At 55.4% G+C, this 12,236-nt stretch overlaps 1 protein-coding gene across 1 annotated transcript in view; it reads left to right on the forward strand.

Annotated features, from left to right (window-relative positions):
- The first annotated feature begins 3,120 nt into the window (after positions 1–3,120).
- The window catches only part of RIN3 (Ras and Rab interactor 3), a 120,312-nt gene continuing 111,196 nt past the window's right edge, over positions 3,121–12,236 (forward strand). Inside the window, exon 1 of the mRNA XM_061181196.1 lies at positions 3,121–3,455. Coding sequence (XP_061037179.1) covers positions 3,412–3,455 — 44 coding nt within the window. The 5' untranslated portion in view covers positions 3,121–3,411. The remainder of the gene's footprint in view (positions 3,456–12,236) is intronic.

Here is a 12,236-nt window from a genome sequence, read left to right on the forward strand (position 1 = left end):
CCTCTCCCCTGGTGGTCTTTCTACAGGACAGGACTCTCTGCTTCTGGGTCTCGTAACCACTCCCTCTCCTCATCTTTGGGCTGAGAAAGGTAACAGCTCTGAGAGTTACAGCACAGTCCCTTGTATTTCCCCACTACACCTTTATTAAATCCTCCTCAAATAATCCTAATCAGAAGTGCCATTTGTTTCCTGTGAGATCTGACTGATACATTTGTGCTTAGTCATAGCACAAATAATAGTTAATACTTATCGAGTAGTTACTACATGCCAGGCTCTGTTCTAAGCCCCTTACGTTAGCTCATGCAACATTCACAGAATCCCTATGAGGTAGGCACTATTATTATCCCATCTCACAGATGAGGAATACGAGGCACAGAGAGGTGAAGTAGTTTGCCTAAGGTTACACAGCCACTAAGTGGCAGAGCTGGGATTTGAACCCTGGCAGCTTGACTCAAGCCCCTACTCTCAACAACTACTCTATATAGTAGGAAAATTTCTGTTGAACGAATATGCTCTGTTTCCTCAAAGTCTGTAATCCAACCCAGAGCAAGGTTTTGGCAGGTTTTGAAAAACAAGACTGTGCTGTGAAACGTTTTTCTTCACGAATAGTCCCCAGAAAGTCTAGCAAGGCTTGGAGTTGACCTCCTGGAGGTGACCTTCCCCTGCAAATTCCCACACTCCTCCTCTAGAATGAGTCTATTTGCCCTCACTTGTGCAGAGGGAGGGGAAGCCTGAGGAGCACGTGGAGGTGAGAGCCACCCCATGAGGACCCCAGAGAGGCAAACCAGCCTCTTATATTTGGGGGCAGTAAGTTGAAGTGTTTACCTCTGCATTCCTACAGTCCTGCCACAACTGGACATCCTCCAGACCCAGCAGGGAGTGGAAGGCAGAGGGAGGGGCTGCAATCAGGGACAGCCTGGAGTCTTTGGGTGATGACTAGCAGAAACCTGACTCAGATTGCATTCGAGTTTTTAAAAAAGGAAAAGAAAAGAAAAAGGACTGTATTGGTTCTCATACCTGAGATGTCTAATGGTGCAGCTGGCTTTAAGCATCTCAGAATCTAGGCCTCAAAGGATGTCAATAGGGCATAGTCTCTCTCTGCATTGCTTTCCTCCATCTTGGCTGTCTTCTTGAGCACAACTTTACCACGTGGTGGCCCAGGTGGCTGTTGGGCTGCCCCAAGGTTACAGTCTCTCAGCATCAGGCCAGCTTGGGGTGGGGGGAAGATTGCTGGCATTTCCTGACAGTGCCAACAAAAAGTCCCAGGGAGGGATCTTATTGGCCTAACTTTGATCATGTGCTCATCCATGAGCCAATCACTGGGCCTGGTAAGTGCAAGGCTCTGATTGGCCAGACTAGAATCATGTGTTCTCTCTAAAATGGGGGTAGAATCTTGTTATCTCCACCTGAACCCAACAGAGGAGGGGTGACTCCTTAAATGGAAACCAGGTACTGGGGTACTGTTAACCAAAAAAGGTGAGGGTAAAGGAAAGCGCTTGCAGGCCCAAACAGCAGTAGATTTTCACTTCCCAGTAGGAGTCCTGAGATCCATTCCAGGGAGAGAAGTGGTGGGGGTGAGGACTTGGGAGTGAAAAGGGGACCCAGGAAGGGATCTAAGGACAAGCGTGGCAGAGGCCACAACTGAAAGGGGCTTCTCAGATTTTAGTCTTGGCAACCTCTTCCTCGGTCAGTTACTAGCAACAGGGTCAGGGTGGGGGTCCCATCCGGTGTCCCCGTGAGGAATTTTATCTTCACAGGGCAGGTGAGCAGTGGGCCTTGTGGAGGCCTCTGAGGGGACATGGTGAGAGCCTCGGGGCTCGTTCCATGGAGCCCAGGCTTTGAGGAGCTTGTCCTGAGTTTCTCAGGGGTGGTCCAGGGAGCTGAAGGAAACCTTTATTTGTGGGGGCCATGGAAGAGTGAGGTTACCCACAGTCCAGATCAGCCTAGAAGGACCTGAAAGACTACTCTAGGTGTGAGAGTTAGATGGACCTCGTCCCTGGGGCCCAGGGAGCCCTGGGAGTAGCCTACAGACTTGTTTTAGGAACAGCAAAGGACTAATAATGGCACTCTGGAGTGCTGCCCTATTTCTACTATCACTTTTGCAGGTAAACAAGCAGGGGTATGGAGGGCAAAGAGGCCTCTGGATGCCTTTACCAGAGCCCTGGGTGTCAGCCCTGTCTGCACCTCAACTTGCTGTGTGGCCTGGGGCAAGTCACCTCCTCTCTTTAGGTCTCAGTTTCCTTATCTATAAAATAAAGGAGTTAGACAAGTGGGTCTCAACCGGGATGATTTTGGCCCCCAGGGACATGTGGCAATGTCTGGAGATATTTTTGGTTGTTACAAGAAGAGGGTGATGCTACTGGCAGAGTGGGCAGAGGCCATGGATGCTGCTAAACATCCTACAAGCTCCAACAATAAAGCATTATCTGGCCCCAAATATCAATAGTGCCAAAGCTGAGAAACCCTGCATTAGACTGAGGTCACCCTGTAGGGTGCAGTGCTGACCACTACTGTGAAGTGTTCTGAGGGCAGCCCGGGCTCAGGAGGCATTTTTTAGTGCCCAGGCATTTAGAGGAGAGGCCTCCTGGTCCCACCAGAGTTGCTGTAGTTGTATTTGTGTAAACTGACTGACTTTCTCCCTCTGCTTCCATCTAGGTGTGGTACCCAGGATAGGTGAATTAGACGCCTGGCTTGGTGGAGGAACAGACTGCTTTGTGAGGTAGTGAGTTCATCGTCAGTGGAGGCATCCAAGAGAAGGCAGCATGGCCACCTGTCAGAGATGTGGAAGAGGCTCCCTGCCTATGGTCTGAGGCTGTCTAGTGGCGATTTCGAGGCTTCTTCAGGCAGGAGGTAAAGCGGGAGAGTGCCCTGCGTAAAGCTCTTGGCTTCCCCACCTGCCGGGCCGGAGCGGGAGCGCCTTCCTTCCCACGCGACGCTTCGCCAAGCTGGAAACTTTTCTCTTAAGTTTTCCTCCCGGGTCTCCGGGAGCCGCCGGAGCGGCGGAGGCAGCACCGCGCGGCTGGGCGTCCGCGCCCGGCGCCCGGCACGACACCACCCGCCGCCAGGTCCGGCCCCGCGGGCGCGGCTGCCGTGGTTTCCGTGTGCCCCAGGGGGGCTCCGGGCTGCGAGCCGCCGCCGAAAGCCTTTTGACAAAAAAACCTCTTGACCACCAAGGCCAGCCTCTTCCTGAAAGCCCCGCTCGCTCCGATACAGGAAGTAGAGGGAGCGAGCGCCCCAGAGCGTGGCGGTCGCGGCGGCTGTGGCTTCCCGACTGCGCGCGGGGCTGGCGGCGGTACCCGCGCGGGCCCTTCCCCAGGGCGGCGCCAGGGGCATGCGGGCGCCCGGGGCCCCGCGGCCCGTGCCGCCCGGTGCCTGAGCCCCTGCGTTCACCGTCCCGGAGCTGCTGGCGGCATGATCCGACGGGCCGGGGCGCCCGAGTGCGCGGACCCCGCGGGGTGAGTCCGGGGCCGGCGCCCCCTCCTCCCTCGGTGCCCCAGGGCCCCGCTCGGCCCGCGTCCCTCCCGCCCAACTGCCCCTCCCCGCCCCCGAGGGTGCTCGGAGCTCCGGAGTAGACCCGGCTGCGGGACCTCGGGGTGTCGGACTGAGACCGAACCCCTGGCCACGGCCAAGGCCGGTGTCCCGGTTCTTCGCGGAAGGGGGCGGCCCTGGTGCCTCTGCCGTACCCCGAGACTTGGCTAAACTTTTAAGCCCAGATGTCGCTCGCCGGAAAACCAGCCGGCACGTTCGGCGGCTAGGTTGGTGGGTGCCAGAGGGGCGCCTCTACCAGTCAGAGCCGAAGCGGAGGGGCTGTGTGGACGCGGCCCCTCCCCGGGCTCTGGTCCCGCCTGAACTTTAGATGCAGTCACTCGCGGTCCGGGCCCCGCCATCCTCCCGCACCCCCCGATCCGCCTTTGCCCCGTGCGCGTCCTCGGGTGCCGGAGCTCGGTAGGGCAAGGGGCGGCGGACCCGGGTCCCCGTAAGTTTGGACGCCCGCGGCCTAACAGCTGACCAGCCCGCCTACACCGAGGACCCACCGGGATCCCCTCCCCCACCCCTCTTGCGGGTCTAAGGACAGTGACCTTCGGACCGGCCTTTGCGAAACCCGGGGCTTGGGGAGGGTCCAGGGTGCACGAACTGCGTGTGGCCTCCGGGATCTCCCCCTCACACACACACACCGGGAGAAGGCACAGCTTGGAATGCCTGAAGCCGAACCGGTTTGGGAACTAGCTTTCGAGAGGGGGTCTCCGGCGTCTAGTTAGTTTCATGTCCCTCACCCCCCAGCTCACAATCTCGGACTTCTGGACATTGCTCAGGGCTGGGCTCCCGAAGTAGGTTCCCTCGTGCCGCCCAGCCCAGCCAACGTCCCGGGAAGCTTCAGGGGGTGGAGGAGGCTCCAGTTCAGAGGCAGATTCCTGGGAAAGCCTCTTAGAACCTTTCTGGGGGCTAAGGTTGATGGGCGCCCCCGGGGGAGCCAGTCCTGGCTTTTTGGTTTAAAAGTCCCGGGCTACTGCTGTGATGGACAGCCAGCTGCTCGCTGGCCTAGCTCCTGACCTCGGCTCCCAGGGCCTCGGTTCTCTGCTGTGTAAAACGGAGGGGTGAGCTCTTCTTGTGCAGTCCCAAATTGGGGGGCAGCTGGAGGTGACTGGCCCCCACGCTAGTGGGAGGAGTGTCTCAGAGGGGCCTGTGATGCAACTAGATCTGAATGTCTCCCTCGTCCCCGCTCCCCCATTTCCGCCCCAGCTGGGAAGCCCTGCCTGGATGCTTTCCCCTGGAAGTGGAAAGACAAATGCCATCCGCTGGAGGAACTGGAAATTCTGTTGGGGAGGGGGGGCCCCTGGGGGAGGGGGCCCCCCCCCAGGGGCAAGTATCTACCACACCCAATACTGATGGGTGGAGCTAGCAGGAGTTTCCCAGGAAGGAAGGGGAGGTGAGGGGCCAGGGTCCTGATCTCTCTGACTTCCCGTATTTCCCCCAGGATGACCTCTCCTTACCCACTTCCTCTTGCCTTTCTTTGTCCATTACTGGGCCAGTTACTTAACCCCTCCGTGCCTCAATACTTATCTAGAAAATGAAGATAAGTAATAGTCACTAGCCTTTAGAGTTGTTTTGAGGATTAAATGAAATAATGCATAAGAAGTTTTGCACATGGGCCCATGGGCAAACTTTTAATAGTTATTATTATTACAACTATTATCGTTTGTTGAGTGTAACCCATCTGTTTGCCGACTGTTTAACTGTCCTTGGCCAGGTCTGTAAAATGGGGATAATAATAACACCTACTTCTTAAGATTGGTTATGAGGACTGGATGAGTTAATATTTAAGTAGCTGTCCACAGGCAGCTAAGGGTTAACACACCAACACAAGCCTGCTTAGAACAGTGTCTGGCATATCCTAAATATTAGATGAATATTGGTTTGTTGCTAAAAACGTCACTTTATTTAAGAGGACCTTTGGGGTTGGAAGAGTTAAATGAGATAGTATCTCATTTAACCTTGCACCCAGTACAGGAATCCCTTTGACAACATTCCTGAAAGGTACTTGCATACCTCCAGTGATGGAGAACTTGCCACCACTGTGGTAGCCTTTCTGACAGGCAGATATCGAAGAAAGCCTGCCTTCTTCTAACTTCTACCATTAGAAACCCTGTTCAGAGGAGCCCAATCTTTCTTGACTCTCAAATACTAGAAGGCAGTTCTCAGGCGCACCCCTGCATCCTCTGTTCCCTGGGCTGCACATCTACCTGTGTCGCAGTGCCCAAGATGATGAGGAGCAATCATCTATGACCCCTCACCCCCAGGCCACCCACAGAGCTTGCCCACCACTCAGGGCTGGGTCCTGAGTCCTCATCAGAGCTCATCTTTCCACCTGGCTCCCGAAGCCGCCTCCTCCTCGCTGGCAGAAAATGGATGTCCAGACAGCTAGGGGAACGCCTCCCACCCCACACCCAGGGGCTGGGTGGGGGTCGCTTGGAAGCTAGCCCCCTGGAATAGGAGTATGAGGATCTTGGCAAGCAAGCTCTCTGTCTACTTCTTGTTGAAAACGCCGTCTGGGGAGAAAGAAAATGCCGACAGGCTGCCCAGTACTCTGGACGAAGACACTTTTCTCCCTCCATTCATTCAAGTTCGTTCAACAAATAGTATCTGCATTAGGTGGACGCGGGGGCCCAGCATTAAACCAAGCCCCTGGCGGCTTGCAGCTGACTTTCCCAGAAGACAGAAAGTCAGGGTTAGGGGCTGTTCTGGAGCAGGTGGTCAGGGAAGGCCACTCCAAGAAGACGGTGTTTAGCCGAGGCCTGAAGGAAGTGGGGAGAGTGAGTCAAGCCCCTGGGGGGTGTGGGGCATGGTCTGTGTGTCGGACACAGAGAGCCTGGAGTGGAGTGAGGGAGAAGAGGCCACAAGAAGGCTGGTCGGTGGGTAGAGGCTCTGGAGGGTGCTCTGAGTGAGCAGGGGCCACGGGTGGGGTTTGCACAGAGAGGTGACCTGATTTGGATTTGGACTGTGTTGAGGACAGGCCGTAGGGGGAAACAGGAACAAAAGCCGGGGGGGCCCCTGTGGTGGCCGGGAGAGAGGGCTGGGGCCCCGGGTGGAGCGGGCAGTGGAGACGTGAGAAGCTGGAGCCACAGGATGCGCTGGTGGATTGGAGGTGAGGTGGGAGACAGAGGCGTCGCGATGATGCGGGTGAAGCTGTGACTGCCGGGCGGCCAGACGCCGAACTGAACGGCAGGGTCCTGCGGATGTGTGTGCTCAGAGCCCATGCACTTTCATATGTTTGATCAGTTGAGGGTCTGTTTAAGATTTTATTTGAAAAAGGATTCCACTCTTGGAAAAAATGTGGCCATTACAGACCTCATCCAATGCCCTAATAATGATGACAAGGAAACGGAGACCCAGAAAGAGGAAGTGCCTTACCCAAGGTCCGGGGAGCTGGGCCTAGGACTCGGGTGTCCTGAGCCTTGGGCCTGCAAGGGGCTGCCTGCACAAGGCCCCAGGGCTTGCGAGAACCCTGGCTTTCTGCCTCATGCCTGACATAATACAGGGGGCCTGCAAGTCCCCTTGAGGAGCCCCTCAGCCACTCCCAGCTCTAAAATGGGGACTCTTCCTGGGCAAGACCCACCCAGAACAGGATCCAGTGATGAATTCAGGGTCCCAGCTACCGCTCTGCTCACTGCCCCGGGTTTCTTTGCTGTCAGGGGCTAATGCTCCCAGGTGGTTCTGGCTGGTACTCAGCTGGGATACCGACCCCCTTCCAGACCCTAAAAGAGACTCTGGCCCACAGGAAGCAAAAGGTACCTCACCAGCTTAAGGCTTCAGTTCAGGCCCTGAGAAGCCCCAGTGCACCCCTGGGAAGCAAGTAGGAGTGCAGGGGATGGGGGCACGGGAGCTGCTTGGGATAGGGGAGTCTCAGCACATTTGCCCATGGCCCCCTTCCCATCTCCCCTACCACTTGACAGGGCTTATCCTGGGCCTCGGTCCCTATACTGTGGTCTTTTTTTATTTTTTTAATTTTTTAAAATAAATTTATTTATTTTTGGCTGCGTTGGGTCTTCGTTGCTGCACGCGGGCTTTCTCTAGTTGCGCTGAGCGGGGGCTACTCTTTGTTGTGGTGCACAGGCTTTTCATAGCAGTGGCTTCTCTTGTTGCAGAGCACGGGCTCTAGGCGCGCGGGCTTCAGTAGTTGTGGCATGCGGGCTCAGTAGTTGTGGCTCGCGGGCTCTAGAGCGCAGGCTTGGTAGTTGTGGCGCACGGGCTTAGTTGCTCCGCGGCATGTGGGATCTTTCCGGCCCAGGGCTTGAACCCGTGTCTCCTGCGTTGGCAGGCGGATTCTTAAACACTGCGCCACCAGGGAAGCCCATCCTCTTGTCTTTTATTTTTTAACTAGCCTCGTAGGTGCAAAGTGGTATCTCATGGTGGTTTTGTCATTTACTGCTTTAAAAAACAAAATTATACAAGTAACAACACATGTTCTTTGTAGAAAATTTGAGAATATAGCAAAATACTGTGATAGTCTGTTTTATATGTCATTCTGAAACCGTGCACATCAGATTGGAACTTGAACCCAGGTGCCAGGATTCAAACCCAGCCAAAACCCAGACTGGGACTTGAACCCAGATGGCCGAGACTAGAACCCAGCCAAAACCCCCAGTCTTCCAACTGAGATCGCACACCTGGTCTCAGGACTTAATGAAGCTCAGGTTCTTGATGTCTCATCGCAGAAAGGATTCAGTGAGACAAAGTGATAGGTAAGAAGGGAGAAACACAGTCCACAGACAGAGTGTGGGCATCTCAGAAGGTGAGAAAGGCCTATACTGTGGTCTTTACTGAAGCAGCAAGTGTTAAAATACAAGGACGCCTGCGTTTTAATCTAGGAGATCAGGAAATCAAATCGGAAACCAGCCAGGAATGGGTGTGATATTTGAAGGGGGCACCCACCCCGGGCCCTGGCTGCCCTCTCAGGCCTCCCAGGAGCTCCCTTTTATAGACGGGAGTCTGAGCGGGCCTGCAGTGCCTCCCAGCCATGGGCCAGAGCAGAGGGAAGGGGAGAACGGGTGCCAGACAACCACAAATTCCATCCTTCCGGCCCCTCACAGATTCCATCTGTCATGGCGAGGTTCTCTCCTGAGTGAGAGTCGTCCCCTAGGTTGTGTCATCCAGGCAGTGACAAATGAGCAGCAATGAAGGGGGTGGGGAGGGGCAGGTTCAGAGGAGGGAAGGGCCTGAGCAAAGGCTTGGAGGTGGGACAGTGTAGAGTGGGACTCGGGAGGGAGGGAGTCTACCCCCTGGTTATCAGATAGTGGGGATCCAGGGAACAAGGAAGGCAAGTTTTGGCCAGAGAGAGATTGATGGAAAGGGGCAAGGAGTGTGAAGGGGACTGCCCACGGGGACCCATCCTCATCCCAGGTTACTCTAGGAGTTCGGGGCACCTGTATGCCCAGAAAGAACCCCAACACGGGGGAGGTGACTCAGAAAAGACCCAAACTTCCTGTTTGTCCCTTGCTATCTACCTTCCATTAGAGAGTCCCCTTTATTTATTTATTTTTATAAAGGCAGCCCTCTTTTTTCCTTTTATTTATTTATTTTTGGTTGCGTTGGGTCTTCGTTGCTGTGCGCGGGCTTTCTCTAGTTGCGGCGAGCGGGGGCTACTCTTCGTTGCGGTGCACGGGCTTCTCATTGCGGTGGCTTCTCTTGTTGCTGAGCACGGGCTCTAGGCGTGCGGGCTTCAGCAGTTGTGGTACGTGGGCTCAGTAGTTGTGGCTCGCGGGCTTTAGAGTGCAGGCTCATTATTGTGGTGCACGGGCTTAGTTGCTCTGCGACATGTGGGATCTTCCCGGACCAGCGATGGAGCCCTTGTCCTCTGCATTGGCAGGCGGATTCTTAACCCCTGTGCCACCAGGGAAGTCCCGGGAGTCCCCTTTAGAAGTGAGCGAGGGGCCAGGAATCATCTTATTCTTGGGACGCTGCCACCTCCTCCATGCAGCCTTCCATCCATGCCAGCTGGAGATTTTAGAGAAGCCAAAACCCCTTTAAAATATTATGTCTTCCTATTTAGATTATAAACCTCCAATTAAAAGGGATCAGAACCGTTCCATATCTTTGTGTCCTGCCCACGGTTGTCACTCAATAGATGCTTGAAGACGATGATATACTGAGCAGGATTCTAAAAATCGCCTCGCAGCTTTCTCTTTTGTGTCCTGAAGCACCTGAACTTCTGGAACTATTTGCAAGGCGGCCCAGACCTCAGGGGTAGGAAGATCCAGATCAGGGAGGTGAGGAACCCAACTCCCCTTCTGCAGCAAGAGGTGAGGCCGAGGCCACCACACCCCTCCCCCAGTCTGGAACGAGGAGGGGGCTGGCCACCCAGGGAATTGAGTAGGGACCCCACTCCCTTCATTTTATCCTCCCTGTCTGTATCCCTCACTTCTGTGGGAGAGAGGCTGGGAGAAGGTGAAGGCAGCTCTGGATCACAGATAGACATGCATCCTCAACCAAAAGAATGGAGTCAGCTGGGTGTACAGGATCTGGGGGGACCCTGGCTGCTCAGTGAGTCCCAAATGAAGGTCTGTGGTCCACTGAGAAACTGGGAAAATAAGGTGTTGTTGTGTTGTGTGTGTGTGTGTGTGTCTGTGTGTATGTGTGTGTGTATGTGTATCAGCCAAGGTTGCCAAGCTATCTTTTCTTGGGCAGAACTGTTCCTCATTCTGAGGTTAGGTCTTTTTGCCGTATTAAGCTTCCTTTCTTTTATGAAATGATTGGGCACGTTGATGGTGGTTGTTAGATTTTAATGTCCTTTGGGCAAAATAAAAAGTTGTTAGAGGAAAGTCAGAAACACTGCTCAAGCTGCTTCAGCGGAATTTATCTATTTTGTGTCCCCTTCACCCCCTCTCCTGTCCCTGCCACACCTGGCAATCAGAGAGTCGACCTAGTTATACTGTCCTTTGCTGATTTGGAAGATGCTTGGGGACTTGCATGCTGTAGAACATCAGTAGGGCTGGAGGTTATCCTAGGGTCCTGTGCCTTCTGGTGATTTGGGATTATACTCTAGGGAGCAAGTCCCTTACTCTCCCTTGGCCTCAGTTTTCCCATCTGAGAAATAAACTCAGTGATCTCTAAGGACCCTGCTCTTTCTGACACTCAGTGATTCCCTGAATTACTGGCCAACAGGTGTCTTGGAGTGATATTGGAGTGCCAGTCGGAGATGAGACAGCTCTTTCCTCTGATAGAACAGTCTAGAACATACTTTCATAAGAAACAAAGACCCAGAATGGAGACTTCTGGGTCATCACCCTGATCAAGTTCCTGGAAGAAAATGTCTTCACTGCTGTGGGGTGATTTTTGAAAAACTGGCGTTGCAAACAGTGCGTGTCTTTTGGGAGCCCACTTTGGGGAAGGGCCCCTGGCTTCCTGGTAGCGTGTGCGGCCTGGTCGGCAAGTTGGGAAGGTTCCTTGGAGTGGCCTGAGTGTGACTTGGATCCGTGAGTGGCGCCTGCTCTGGCCGGCTGGCGCGGGAGCCGTGGGGATGCGGAGGAGGTGGTGGTGGCCTGCTGTCGCCGGGTCCCTGGCTGGGAAGGCTGCTCCCGTCGGGGTTTGAGAGGGGCGAGGTCTGAGGGAAGGGGCTCCCTGCCAGGCAGGCCGGGTCTCCCCACACACACCCAGTGCTGCCCTGGCAGGGCCAGCCCGTCCCTGCGCGGCGGGGAGGTGGGCCGAGGACACAGTGTGCCCGCTGCCCTCCCCCCAACCCGCTACACACGCACACACACACACACACACACACACACACACACAGTTACACAGTGAAACCAGCTCTTTCCCTCCTGCCAGCGTGGCCTTGAAGGAGAAGAAAGGAAGTGGGCAGGTCCAGAGGAGCCCTTCCCTCAGCCGGGGTGTCCACAGGGCAGTGGGGAGGGCCTTACTGACTCCATTCCCGTGTGGCTGTCAGCCTCAGGCCTCTGATAGAAGGATCTGGAAGCTGCCATCATGGCCGCCGCCTCTGTCTCCCCCACCTGCCAGCGAGGCCCCCGAGCAGCCTCGGGCCCGTCTCCTCTCTAGGGCTGGGCTTCGAGGAAGCTGTCCCCCGTGGCTGGAACAGCTCTGGTCGTCAGGAGCATCCAAAGTGGTGGCAGCGCCCCTTGCCCCATCTTGCCAGTAGCTCCTGGGGGTGCCCCTACCCCAATCTGTCCGTGTTTGAAAGACCCACCCAGCCTGCTATGAAATGTCAGTTCCCTTTTAGAAGAAGCGGCCTACAGAGTGGTTGTGGTCAAGGCCTGTTGCTGCCATAGGTGCAGCGGCAGCAGCGCACGCTCAGGCCACATCCTACGGGGCAACGGCGCCAGCCCGAGGACAAGGCCGCTTGCGTCCTCCATCCTGGGACCAGGCAGGGTGAGAGCTCCCCCAGAACCTGGCTCCACCCTCCAACCTGGAGCCGGGGGGTGGGGGGTGGGTGTAGGGCCCAGGATTCCAGGAGAGGGAGGCCAGGGTGGTGAGGGGCTGGCCTTGAGGGGCTCTCTTAGGGGACACTTTCCCCCATGAACGTGGCCCCCATTTCATCACTGACTCTGGCATCTCAACTTTGTATTCCCTAGTTAAGAGATGGGACTTCAAATGCCAGACCCCACCTCAGCTCCTTGACTACCATTCAGTATGAGGTGTCAGGGCTGATGAAAGAGCCTGTTTTCCCTAGAAAGAAAGAAGAGAAAAGGGGGTGGAGAGGGACAGCCCACAAGAAGGAGAGGAGACCCCAC

The sequence above is a fragment of the Eubalaena glacialis genome, chromosome 2, assembly GCF_028564815.1.
Source record: "Eubalaena glacialis isolate mEubGla1 chromosome 2, mEubGla1.1.hap2.+ XY, whole genome shotgun sequence".
Lineage (NCBI taxonomy): Eukaryota > Metazoa > Chordata > Mammalia > Artiodactyla > Balaenidae > Eubalaena > Eubalaena glacialis.